The sequence below is a fragment of the Zalophus californianus genome, chromosome X (genome assembly GCF_009762305.2).
Source record: "Zalophus californianus isolate mZalCal1 chromosome X, mZalCal1.pri.v2, whole genome shotgun sequence".
Classification (NCBI taxonomy): Eukaryota; Metazoa; Chordata; class Mammalia; order Carnivora; family Otariidae; genus Zalophus; species Zalophus californianus.
Window position 1 is genome coordinate 97116723 of NC_045612.1, and position 13632 is coordinate 97130354.

The 13632-nt window shown below is 38.5% G+C and overlaps 1 protein-coding gene and 1 pseudogene across 1 annotated transcript; both read left to right on the forward strand.

Moving 5' to 3' along the window:
* Positions 1-1214: 1214 nt before the first annotated feature.
* Positions 1215-1373, forward strand: LOC113931706 (annotated as a pseudogene).
* A 7424-nt stretch (positions 1374-8797) lies between these two features.
* On the forward strand, positions 8798-9689 carry LOC118356510 (ferritin heavy chain-like). Its single transcript, XM_035725490.1, has one exon. It carries the CDS (start codon positions 8980-8982, stop codon positions 9529-9531), a length of 552 nt encoding a protein of 183 aa, XP_035581383.1. The 5' UTR covers positions 8798-8979; the 3' UTR covers positions 9532-9689.
* The last annotated feature ends 3943 nt before the right edge of the window (positions 9690-13632 follow it).

A 13632-nucleotide genomic window follows, 5' to 3' on the forward strand; every position in this document is an offset into this window, starting at 1 on the left:
TTCTCTGGGATCAATCCTCAATAGGAGTAGATTTCCTTCACTATGCTTTAGAGTCCTCAACTTCTTAGCTTTGTCATAAAGTAAATCATAAAACACATCCTGACTTTCTACAGAACCCAGCAGCTTCTGATATTTTTCATTTCTCTGTTTGTAGTACCTTGCAGTTGATATAAGTTTCTTCTTTGCCAGTGCTCACTTTTTAGCTTGTCTCCTCTAACCCAATTCCAAGGTACTGCCTGGGCCATGTTTGCCTCTGTAATTGCTCTGTCCAATACCATAGGCACTAGCCACATGTGTCAAGTGAGTCCTTGAAAAGTGACTAGTCCAAACTACAACACACTGCAATGTAAAGTATAGATTAGATTTCAAAGACTTAGTTTAAAAAGGAACATGCAAGGTATTTCATTAATTTTTAAATTAATTACATCTTGAAATTTTAATGTTTTAGATTTAGGTTACATAAAATATATTATTAAAATTAATTATACCAATTTCTCTTTACCTTTTGTAATATGGCTACTAGAAAATCAAAAATTAAGTAAATGGCTTGCATTTGTGGCTATTATATTTCTAGTGGACAGTGCTGTTCTAGACTCTTTTAGTTCTAATAACTAGACACTCCCTTCAGAAATTGTATCTTTCAGTGACAAAGTAATTTTGCATTAGATAGACTTGGATTTACTTCCTAGTTCTGCCATTAGCTATATAACTTTAGGCAATTTAGTTATCTTGGGTCTTGGTCTCTTTACTTGTAAAATGGAACTATTAATACTTACCAATTTTACCTGTATATATGGTTCCATTAATAGATTTGCTGTTTTAAAGTTCAAAAGATAAGTCTGTGTACAGCTCAGTGCTTGTCAAGTGGTAGGTAGGCAGGTTCTCAACATCTCTTCCCATCCTAAGTCTATATAGTTAACAAATGGAATTTTCAAATCTTAAGTCTCCTTACTGCTTGATTTGTCCATAAATCTTGTGCAGTTCCTAGTCTCTGATCTGGTCTTTTTGCACAAGGCTGTTCTCTAAAATGCTCTACAGGTTCTCCATAAAACAACTTCCTATAAAGAGTACTATATATTTAGGAGACTCATGCAAATGAAAGTAATTTGCATGATAGACAATTTCCTTTAGGTTAATTTCTGTTTAGCCCATATGCCACTCCAGAATTTCACAAAATGCTGCAGGTACTAGTGATTTAATTATCTTCGGGTTTTAGCTTTGCACAGTGGCAGTATCGTAGCCAATGAGGTTTATCCGAGGCACGTTTATTGCTAATAGAAAACTTTTCCTAATTATCTTCGGGTTTTATTTTATGCTACAGATTTTTTTCCCGACCCAGAAAAAATATTAACTCATTTTTTCTACACAGGCAGGGTGAAACATAAATACATAAATATTATAATCTCTTTTCCAAAAGGGAAAAACAATCGTCAAATTCCCCTATCATTCCCTACCGACAGTGAGGATAAGGCCAAAAGATTACACAAAAGTGATCAAAATAGAAAATATGCATTAATCACTGTTTCTTTTTTGCTAGAAGTTAATACTTTAATATAAGTCACCAAATTTCAAAAGGTCAACATGTATTACTTTTAAAAAGTACAAGTATATTCTGAAAGTATTTTTTATCCACATTTTGATGTGGAATATGTTAGGCTTTTCAGTCTGTATCACATAACACTTTTATCCAGAAACTAGGGAAAAATTAAACCATCTACCAAGAGTTTTCAACAGAGTTAAGATTTTTGTTACAAGAAGTACTTATCATTGGTTTAGTATCTTTCAAGGGCATCTGTAGATGCCATTCATATTACCACACATGAATGTGTACTTATTTGAATATTTCTTTGTAAATGTTTTTAGGTTATATATGTGACTGTGTGTATGTGTGTATGTACCCGTATACACGTGTTGCCGTTTCCCTGGCTAAAATCCTAGTTTCTTCTCTTCCGTACCTATGACTTAGTTGATTTTTTAAATTAAGGTATAATTTACACACAATGAAATCTACATTTTTTTATGTATAGTTCTGAGAGTTTTGACAAAAGCATACAATTGTGTAACTACCATCCATCACTCCCACAAATCTCCCATCTTGTGTTCCCTTGTAGTAAACCTCTCCTCCTATCTAGAGAAAACTCATCTGTTTCCTGGGCCTATAGTTTGCCTTTTCCAGAATGTCATATAAATGAAACCGTATAGTATATAGCCTTTTGAGTCTTTCTTCTTTCACTTAGCATAATGCAGTAGAGATTCATCCACAGTGTTGCCTGGGTTAGTAATTCATTCCTTTTTATTGTTGACTAGAATTCCACTACATGGAAACAACACAGTTTGTTTATCCATCTGTCAGTTGAAGGATATTTGCTTTTTATAGGTTTTGGCAATTACAAAAAAGCAGATCTAAACAGCCACAAAGAGGTTTTAGTGTAAAGATATATTTCCATTTCAGGTGAATAAATACTTAGGACTAGGATTGCTGAGTCAGATGGTAAGTGTATGCGGAACTTTATAAGAAACTGCCAAACCATATTCCAATATGGCTGTCCCATTTTTCACTCCCATCAGCTATATATGAAAGTTCGAGGTGGTCTACATCCTTATTGATGGTGTTTCAATTTTAGACATCCTAATAATGGTGCAGTGATATCTCACCGTGGTTTTAATTTGAAATTCTCTACTGTCTGATAATGTCTATCTTTTCATATGCTTATTTGTCATCCATATCTTTTTTTTTTTTTTGTAAAATGTATGTTCAAATCTCTCACCTACTTCACCCACCCCTTTTTGTCTTATCATTGAGTTCTATATATGCTCTGGATACAAAGTTCTTTATCAGATATGTGATTTGTAAATATTTTCTCCCAATCTGTGCACTGCCCTTCATTCTCTTAAAGAGAACCTTTAACATAAGTTCTTAATTTTAATGAAGTCCAATTTATCATTTTCTTCTTTTATGGACCATGCTTTGGTTCTGCATCTAAGAAATTTTTGTCTCACCCAAGATCTCAAAGATTGCCTCCTATGCTTGCTCAAGAAATTTTATAGTTTCATGTTGTGCATTTAGGTGTATGATCCACACTGAGTTTATTTTTATATGCTGAAAGAAATGAATTAAGTTTCTTTAATTTTTATTTTTTGCATATAGATGTTCACTTGTTATGGTACCACTTGCTGAAAAGACTGTCTTTCTTTATTGAATGGCCTTTTCATTTCTGTCAAAAATTAAATGGCCATATAGATATGAGTCTGTTTCTATTCTATTCATCTATACTTCTGTTCCATTCATCTCTGTATACTTTTGTCAGTATCACACTGTTTTGATTATGGTAGTTTTATAGTATGGCTTGAAATCAGACAGTGTGTCTTCACACTTTGTTCTTTTAAAAAATTGTTTCAAGGGGCACCTGGGTGGCTTACTTGGTTAAGCCACCAACTCTTTATCTCAGCTCAGGTCTTGATCTCAGGGTCATGAGTTCAAGCCCCACGTTGGGCTCCACAGAGCTTACTTAAAAAAAATTCTTTCAGTTATTCTAGTTTCATTGCCAATCCACAGTAATTTAATACTTTGTCTATTTCTACAAAAAGTCCTGCTTACGTTTTTTTGGAATTATGTTGAATACACAGATCAGTTTTTGGGGAAACTGACAACAATATTAAGTATTCTAATTTGTAAATACAGTGTATCTCTCCTCTTGTTTAGGTAGTATTTGATTTTCTTCATCAGTGTTTTGTTGTTTTCAATGTATAAATACTAATACATTTTCTACGATTTATAACTAAGCATTTCATGTGGGCCTTCTGGGTGCAATTTAAACAGAACTTTAATTTTTTTTCCTCTTTAATTGTTTATCGCTAGTATACAAAAATAAGATGGATTTTTGTATATTGGCCTTATATCCTGAGATCGTATTAAACTCATTTATTAGTCTCAGTAGCTTCTTTGTACACACTTCAAGATTTTCTATGTAGACAGTTAAGTTATCTGCAAGTAGAGCCAGTTTTATTTCTTCATTTCCAATTTGTGTGCCTTTTATTTCCTTTTCTGGCCTTATTTCACAAGCTAGGACCTCCAGCTCAATGTTAATTAGGAGTGATGAGAATGGACATCCTTGTTTTGCTGCTGACCTTAGGGTGGAAGTCATTCAATCTTCCACCACTAAATATGATGTTAGGTGTAGGTTTTTCAAAGAAGCCCTATATCAGGTTGAGAAAGTTTCTCCTATTCCTAGTATGCTAAGATTTTTTTTTAAAGATTTTATTTATTTATTTGAGAGAGAGAGAATGAGAGATAGAGAGCACGAGAGGGAAGAGGGTCAGAGGGAGAAGCAGACTCCCTGCTGAGCAGGGAGCCCGATGTGGGACTTGATCCCAGGACTCCAGGATCATGACCTGAGCTGAAGGCAGTCGCTTAACCAACTGAGCCACCCAGGCACCCTAAGATTTTTTTTTTAAAGCAGAAATGGATATTTGAATTTGTCAAATGCTTTTTATGAATCTATTGAGATGCTTATATGACATTTCTTCTTTAGTCCATTAATATGATAAATTACATTGATTGTTTTTTTAAAGTTGACCTAGCCCTGCATTCCTGAGATAAAACTCACTTGGTCATATTATGCCATTATTTTGTAATTATTGGATTCAATTTTCTAACACATTAAGAATATTTGTGACTATATATATATTTTTAAAGACTTTATTTATTTGTCAGAGAGAGAGAGAGAGAGAGAGAGAGAGCATGTACAAGCAGGGGAAGTGGCAGGCAGAGAGAGAGGGAGAAGCAGGCTCCCCACTGAGCAGAGAACTCAAGGTGGGACTCCATCCCAGGACCCTGGGATCATGACCTGACCCGAAGGCAGATGCTTAACTGACTGAGCCACCCAGGTGCCCTATTTGTGCCTATATTTATGAAGGAAACTGGTCTGTACCATTCTTGTAATTTTTTTTTGTCTGGTTATCATATCAGGGTAGTGCTGGCCTTAGAAGATATACTAGGAAGTATTCCTTCCTCTTTAATTTTCTAGAAGAGCTTGTATGATTTACCTGCTTCTTATTTAAATATTTAGCAGAATTCATCAGTAAAGCCAGTGGGTCTGAAGTCTTCTCTGTGGGAATATTTTAACTAAAAATTCAATTTAATTAAAGATAGAGGGCTATTTAGGGTATATATTTCCTGTTGAATGAACATTAGTACCTATATGTATACAACATGGTCACTGTGGATTTGTTTTGGTAACTTTTGTATATAAGATTTTTGTATCTCTGTTCATACATAGATTAGCATGTAGCTTAGTTTCGTCTATGTTGTTAAATTTATTGGTATAAAGTTGTTCATTATTAAAGAGAATACTTCTGACAACAAATATGTGGAGGTTTTCCCCATACCAACCAATTCTCCAACTTTTCCAAAAACCAATTAGCTGTCCTAAAATTCAATTAGGACACTAACTACCTGGAATCGGCACAGATCCCACAGGTTAAGGACTCAATCCCACAAGACTGCCCCCCAATCAACCACTTCAGGCACTAATTGCAAATCTAAGCTGGAGGTTCCCATGATTTCCTCTTCAGCTTCGATAATTTTCTACAATGTTTCAAAGAATTCAGGAAAGCAGTTTACTTACTAGATTACCATTTATTATAAAAAGATACAACTCAGAATCAGCCAGATGGAAGAGATGCATAGGGCAAGGAATAAGGGGAAGGGGCATGGAAACTCTAGGTTTTTTACCTTCCCAGGACCTCCATGTGTTCACCAACTTGGAAGCTTTCTGAATCTCTTCAGTTAGGGTTTTTATGGGGGCCTTATTACCTAGGCATATTAAATAAATCAGTTGATTAACCTCTAGTCCTTCTCCCCTCGAGTCAGGAGGAAGGGCTGAAATAACACGGTTAGTTCCTCTGCCAAACAGTCCTCCATCCCTAGGGGCTTTCCAAAAGTCACATCATTATAATAAATTCAGGTGTGGTTGAAAGGAGTTTGTTATGAATAACAAAAGATGCTCCTTTCATCTTTATCACTCCAGAGTTGTTTCAGGAGCTAGGGAAAAAAAACAATTATTATAACAAAGATGATTCTACTGCTCTTATCGCTTAGAAAAGTACAAAGGTTTTAGAACCTCTGGTGAGGAACTGGGGATGAAAAATCAAAATATATATCTATATAGCAATTATATTCCCTCATCATCCTTTGAATGAGTATATGATCTGTAGTAATAGCTCCTCTCTCTTTCCTGAAACTGGTAATTTGTGTCTTCGCTCTCTCTTTTTTTCCTGATTAGTCTGTCTAGAGGTTTATTTTTTTGTTTGTTTAATTTTCTCAAAGAACCTGCTTTGATTTCATTGATATGACCTATTGTTTTTATTTTTGTTCTGTTTTCTATTTCACTATTTTCTTCTCATATCTTTTTGTTGTTGTTCAGACAGCTTTATTAATATGACAAAAATCACATTTCTACAACATGAAAGAGCTAAAATTTAAAATCATTTCTACCTGTCTCTGAATCTGAAATGATTAAATATCTTCATCTTGAGGAGTTTTCCCTAGACCCAGATTCCTGTTTTACCTGCTACCTCTGGTCAGTGACCAGTGATTTCTCCCTCTTTTCACAACCTTATTCTTTCAACCTCTTTATAAAATTACTCCTTATGCTCAGGTCCTCTTACTTTGGGGAATCTCCAGTACACTGAGCAACCTTCCTAAACATTAGGACCCAATTTTCCTCAATTTACTGAACCAGTTTTACTCATAACTTACTCATTTTAACATATGTATAAAAACAAACTCTGCTCATATCTTTATAATTTCCTTCCTTCCACTTGACTTGGGTTTATTTTGGTCTTCTTTTTCTCCTTTTTAAGGTAGAAGGTTAAATAATGGATTTGAGACCTTTCTTTTTTTTCTAATATAAGAATTTTTTAAAGCTTTCAAAAGTTAGCATGCAAACACTGCTTTAGCTACATGTCACAAATGTTGATATGTTGTGTTTTCTTTTTACTCAAGTCCAAATAATTTCTAATTTCCCTTTGACCTCTTCTTTGACCTTTAGGTTGTTCGGAAATGTATTATCAACTTTTGAATATTTAAATGTTTTTCAGATATCTTTATGTTAATAAGTTCTAATCCAGTTTTGTTGTGATCAGAGAACATACTGTTCATGATATGAGTAATTTTATATTTATTGAGATCTGTGTTGTGGACTAGAACATGGTCTGTCTTAGTAAATGGTCTATGTACACTTAAAAAATGTGCTATGGAATATGTTTCTAAAGTTTCTTAACTCTGACTCTATGATTTTTCTTACGATAAGTATGATTTCTTCTTTTTCATTCTTTTTCTCCTACTGATTATCACAAATAGTACCAATGGTTGCCTGCAGAGGAAACTCTGTGGTTTTTGAACTGTGTAGAAACACCACTTATTCAGAAAGTAGAGTTTCATTTTTAAATGGCTTTTGAAGAATATAATTGAATCATGGTGGTGAACTAAACACAAAAATTATCTACACACAGACACACTAGAAAGGGTGCCATTAGGAGACCAAAAATTGTGAGGAATTCCGGAAAAACAGGAGAAGAGGCTATTAGATTGGCTAATTCAGAGAAGTTGCAACACCTGCAGTAGAAAACCTGGTCATATTCAGAGAAACTCTAATGCCAGAGTAAATGAAATTGCAGCAGCGCAGAGGCTCCAGGGTCAGCTGTGAGATGAAAGAGCTATTCTATGAAGAGCAGACCTATTTTTCCTGTCCTGCTCTGACCCTCCCCCACTCTTACTTACAATGAGAAGTAAGCACCTGTCTCATCTGACACCTTTAATCTCCCAAAACTACACTCCCAAGACAGCGAATGAGCTTAAGACAACTACAGATCTTCACAGGAGAGAAACAACAGGGCATATCTACCCCAGAAGGAAAAAACATTACTCTTCCAATGGCAAAAATATATTTTGGTAACAGGGAGAGTCCCTATCCAAGCTCCATGCTTTATACCCACGAAGGAGAAAACCATTGAGTAACTGACACACCCTGCCCTTTCATTCTGAAGAGAAGCATATTGGTGAAATAAACATCACAACTACAGATCAGATCTTTGCTAATTACCGAGGCTGATTAAACAAGCCATTTATTCCTAAATATAAGTAAACAAAGGTCTGGCAGATATTTGACAAAATTAAAAGTGAAAATCATCATGAGCAAATGAAATATTTGTAGGGGGAAAACAGAGATAATACAGGAAACATAAGAGAACTTTACCAAAAAATTTAAATTCATATTCTCAAAAAAAATTTTTTTAAGATTTTTTATTTATTTGACAGAGAGAGAGAGAGAGACAGCTAGAGAGGGAACACAAGCAGGGGGAGTGGGAGAGGGAGAAGCAGCCTCCCGGCTGAGCAAGGAGCCCAACACTGGGCTCGATCCCAGGACCCTGGGATCATGACCTGAGCCAAAGGCAGATGCCTAACGACTGAGCCACCCAGGTGCTCCCATAGTCTCAAAATTTTAAGGGAAGAAAATTAGTTTATAAAATAAGAAAATGTTGCTATAGAACAATTAAGAATAAGATAAACTTCTTGCAAACTAGAAAACTTAATGCAAAATTAAAAACGCATAAGAAGCCAGGCACTCAGCACAGTTTCCCTCTCTTACGCAGGCTCTGACGTAACCTGAACTCAGTGCTTGTGGCCCACCCCCTTCTTTCATCCTTCACTTCCTTCTCCCCCTCCCCCACATAACAGATCCTCCCTCCCCCTCCCCCTCCCCCACCACTTCCAGGTAACGGTTTCCAACTACTGGCCCCATCTCAGAGCTGTTGCCACCAGGCACCGAGCCTGTCTGCCTCCGGCCTCTCTCTTCATTCACACTGGGAAACCTCCGAGGCCGCCACCGCCTTCGGCCCCGCCGCTGCCCGCTGCGCAGCCCTCGCTCCCGCGGCACCTTCACCTTCCCCTTCCCCTTGGTGCCCGGACCACCAGCCATGGCCACCGCACCGCTCTCACAAGTGCGCCAGAACTACCACCCCGACTGCGAGGCCGCCATCAACAGCCAGATCAACCTGGAGCTCTACGCCTCCTACGTGTACCTGTCCATGGCCTTCTACTTCGACCGCGACGACGTGGCCTTGAAGAACTTCGCCCAGTTCTTCCTGCGCCAGTCCCGCGAGGAGACCGAGCATGCCGAGAAGCTGATGCAGCTGCAGAACCAGCGCGGGGGCCGCATCCGCCTCCGTGACATCAAGAAGCCGGACCGCGACGACTGGGAGAGCGGCCTGAACGCCATGGAGTGCGCCCTGCACCTGGAGAAGAGCGTGAACCAGAGCCTGCTCGACCTGCACCAGCTGGCCACCGACAAGAGCGACGCCCACCTGTGCGACTTCCTCGAGAGCCACTACCTGCACGAGCAAGTCAAGTCCATCAAAGAGCTGGGGGCCTATGTCACCAACCTGAGCAAGATGGGGGCCCCGGAAGCCGGCATGGCAGAGTACCTCTTTGACAAGCTCACCCTGGGCGACAGCGACAAAAAGAACTGAGTTGGGACTGTTTCCCCTCTAGCCACAGGGTGCATGGTGACTTTCCCTGATCACCATGCCGAGCCTGCATATTGCAGTATTGCCTTTGCAAAACGTTCCAGTTTTTCTTTTCTTCTTCCAGTTTTGCCATAAATAAATAAAGTTATTTGGTTTCAATAAAGTTATTTGGTTCTTAAATTAAAAAAAGGTGTCTGGTTGATTCGTGTGCCAATCTTTCGCCTTTTAGGTTTTAAAACAGGTATCCAGGAGTCTCTATCCACCCAACCCCATCCACATGCAGCTCAGGATCTCGGGAGATGGAGGGAGAAGGTATTCCATGGGACCCTGGAAAACACAAATCAATCTTCCCTTTATAAACGATGTGGGGGCAGGGGGGTGGTGGGGTGAGGTGAGGTGGGTGGTCTGGGGCCCTGGGTGTCAGTGAGTGTATATGTATGGTAAAAGTATAAAAGAACATGGTCTAGAATTCACAACAGTGGTTGTCCCTATGGAAAAAGTGAAGAATGGGATTAGGCTGGTATTAAAGGGAGTCTTCAACTTCACTTGAAAACTTTTAGTTTACTAAAATATGCAAATGTTAACAATTGTTGCTTCTGGGTAGCAACATAGAGGTCTTAGAAGCAGGAATGGCAGAGTATTTCTTTGACAAGCTTGCCCTGGGCAACAGTAACAGTGTAACTGAGCCTTAGGCTGGCTTCCCATAGACAGGGTAGTGACTTCCTGGTCACCATGCTCGACATGCATATTGCCCTTACAAAATATCCAAATACTGAGCCTGGGTGGCTCAGTCGTTAAGCGGCTGCCTTTGGCTCAGGTCATGATCCCAGGGTCCTGTGATCATTGGGCTCCCTGCTCCGCGGGAAGCCTGCTTCTCCCTCTCCCACTCCCCCTGCTTGTGTTCCCTCTCTCGCTGTGTCTCTGTCAAATAAATAAATAAAATTAAAAAAAATATATCCAAATACAAGTTTCTCCCTCAATTGTACCCTTTCTTCCATTAACGTAGCAGGAGTATCCAAAACCCCAAACTACATTATTAGAACGGCTGAAAAATACAAGGTCAAGGTTGAAGCTCAAATTTGTGATACTGAATATGAAGTAGAATAAATCCCCCTGAATGTTAAGCCACTGAGTCTGACTGCTTTGTCAAATGTAGCCGGTGGGCAAGAGTTGAAGCTGGGAGGCCAATCAGGAGATACTGTAGCAGATCCAATGAGAGACTTTGGTGGCTGAACTGGAGTGAAAGCTAAAGAAAAGGTGACAACAAAATTCTAGCTGGATTTGGATGAATCAACAAGATTTGCTCATGCACCACAGGTGAAGAATGAGAAATGAGGAAAATAATTTAGGTGTTTGTACTTGAATACCTGAGTTGATGGCAATGCTTAGTTATTAATTTGAGGATGTTTGCAGGGGGATAGGAGGGGTGGGGAAGGCATGTCATGTAAAATCTGAGATGCCTATTAGATATGCAAGTGGAACTGTCATGCAGGCAGTCAGAAAAATGAATCTGGAGCTCAGGTGGGATGTCAGGTTTGGAAATAAACATATGAGAGACATCAGTCACAGATGGTGTTGAGGTCATGGGACCGGATAAGCTCACCAGAGAGTTTAGAGTGTGGCACAGTCAGCCCCATGCCCAGGCAGCTACTATCAGAGGATGGGTTGAGGTGTTAAAACACCCAGAGGGCTACTGGCCCCACCTTGACCATCACCTCATTCCAGACTGTGACCATGTATACCCATACCCAGTGTCCCCAAATCAGCCTGTTCCTGATATAAGTGTGGTTTCAGGTTGCTCCTTCAAGATGCAGAGAGGAGTTAGCCTATCACCTTGTCTTCATGGCTATGGGTAGAAAGAAATTATTTCTTAGTAAAAAGATTTCCCAAGGAAATGATAGATGCTTCTCTATGTTTTTTTTTTTTTTCTGCTTCCCTTTAAAAACTCGTCCCCTCTCTCAGTCCACTCTCTGACCAGATGAAATCTGTACCCATGTAAGTCTTTAAAGCTGTTCATGTCTGGGAAAAATTACTCAAAACATTTTGTTCCTTCTGCACCATGTGTAGTTTACAAAGATCAAAATTTAAAATTTATGGATTTTGTATCTTATATTCAAAGACACATGGGTAGCTTGATCTCTTTAAAGCTAACAGATTGCTTTGAAGTATTTAGTAAAATATGAACTTTAGCTAAGCAGTAATCTGCTTTTACATTTTCCCATGACTGTGCTTTAATACTTTTTAAAAATGAGGATTATGGCCCTTTAAGTTTAGTTTCCAGAAAATGTTATTACCCTTTATTCTTCCTAGTCAAACTTGGTCTTTTCACTATTTCTTTCTCTGCCTACTTTGAGGACTTCTCCTCTCTCCGGGTTTGTCTCAGATTTTACATATTTATTTATATATTTTAATATGTACCCCTCCCATAGATATGAGGAAGCACAGGGCAAGCATCTATTTGTGTGTTTAAAACTATCAGTTCACTGAGGAACTTTTTTACTTTCCTGTTTTGGAGAGGTATTTTGCTGTAATGGTTTCTTAACCTCAGATTGCCTGGGTTCACATCCCAGTTTAGCCACTCATCTTGGGTGAATCTGGATACATTATTTAATTTAGCTAACTATGTCACCTTGCATACTGAGAAGGGAAGAAAACAATCTTCTGTGGCTTCTTTGGTCTTCGGGCATGACCAGCTCAGGGCCAGAAGTGAGTTTTACTGTGGACAACTTTCTGTGGTAATCCTCCTATTTTGTCTAAACCAGCTTTCCTTTTAAATGGCCTCCTAGAACATGTTTTGCTTATTCTTCCCAAATCCAGTTTACCTGATACTTCTCTTTCCATCTTGAACTACTTTTTACTCCTCAGAGATGGATAAGAGCAAAAGGATAAAGACCTCACTCTGATTCTCACCATACATATGGATGTTTTGACATGAAGAGGTGTAGAATGGGGTGAGAAATAGAAAAAAGACTCATATTAGAGCTACTGATAATATAAAAATTAAAATTTATAAAAACACCATGAACTTTAGCAGAGGTTCTTAAGCTTTTCTGCCATTAGAGTCACCTATGGAGCTTTTAAAAATCTTGAGGCACAGGCCACATCTCAGAACATGTATACTAGAATCTCTTGGGGCAGGATCTAGACATCCCAGGCTTGGAAACCAGTGTGAGTGCCTTGCTACTCAAAATGTGGTCTATGAACCAGAAGTGTCAGCCTCATCTGAGCATGTGATACAAATGCAAAATTTGAAACCCCATTCTACAACTACTGAATCAGAATCCACATTTTTAACAAGGTCCTAGGTGATAAATATGCACACTGAAGTTTGAAAAGCACTGGTTTAATTAACATCCTGGTACTCAAACATAGCTGTCCTGTGGAATCACCTGGGGAGCTGGAAAATAATAATGCCTCAATCTACACAAATCACTAAGTCATATAATCATGCAAGTACTGGAAAAATGACACAAAAAATTTACTCTAACTTCAATAAGAGTTATTGAATCAAGAATTACTGATCATGGGGTGCCTGGGTGGCTCAGTCATTAAGCGTCTGCCTTCGGCTCAGGTCATGATCCCAGGGTCCTGGGATCGAGCTCTGCGTCGTGCTCCCTGCTTGGTGGGGAGTCTGCTTCTCCCTCTCCCACTCCCCCTGCTTGTGTTCCCTCTCTCTCTCTCTCTCTCTGTCAAATAGATAAATAAAATCTTTAAAGAAAAAAAAGAATTACTGATCCCACACCTATACATACACACTTTTACCCATTTTGCTGTTTTATCACAAACTGGTTTGTTTTATAGCATGGATTGTCGAACTATGGCCCACAAGCCAAATCCAGATTTTTGCATAAAGGATATTCGTCTGTAGTTTTCTTGTGATACCTCTGTGTGCTTCTGCTCTCATGATAACATTGGCCTCAATGAATGTGGAGATATTCCCTCTTATATTTTTCAGAAGAGTTTGTGAAGAATAGGTATTAATTCTTTAAATATCTGATGGAGTTCACCAGTGAAATCAAAAGCCTGGGCTTTTGACTGTAAAACGTTTTTAAATTACTAATTTAATCACTTTGTTCCTTATATAGGTCTAGTCACATCTTCTAG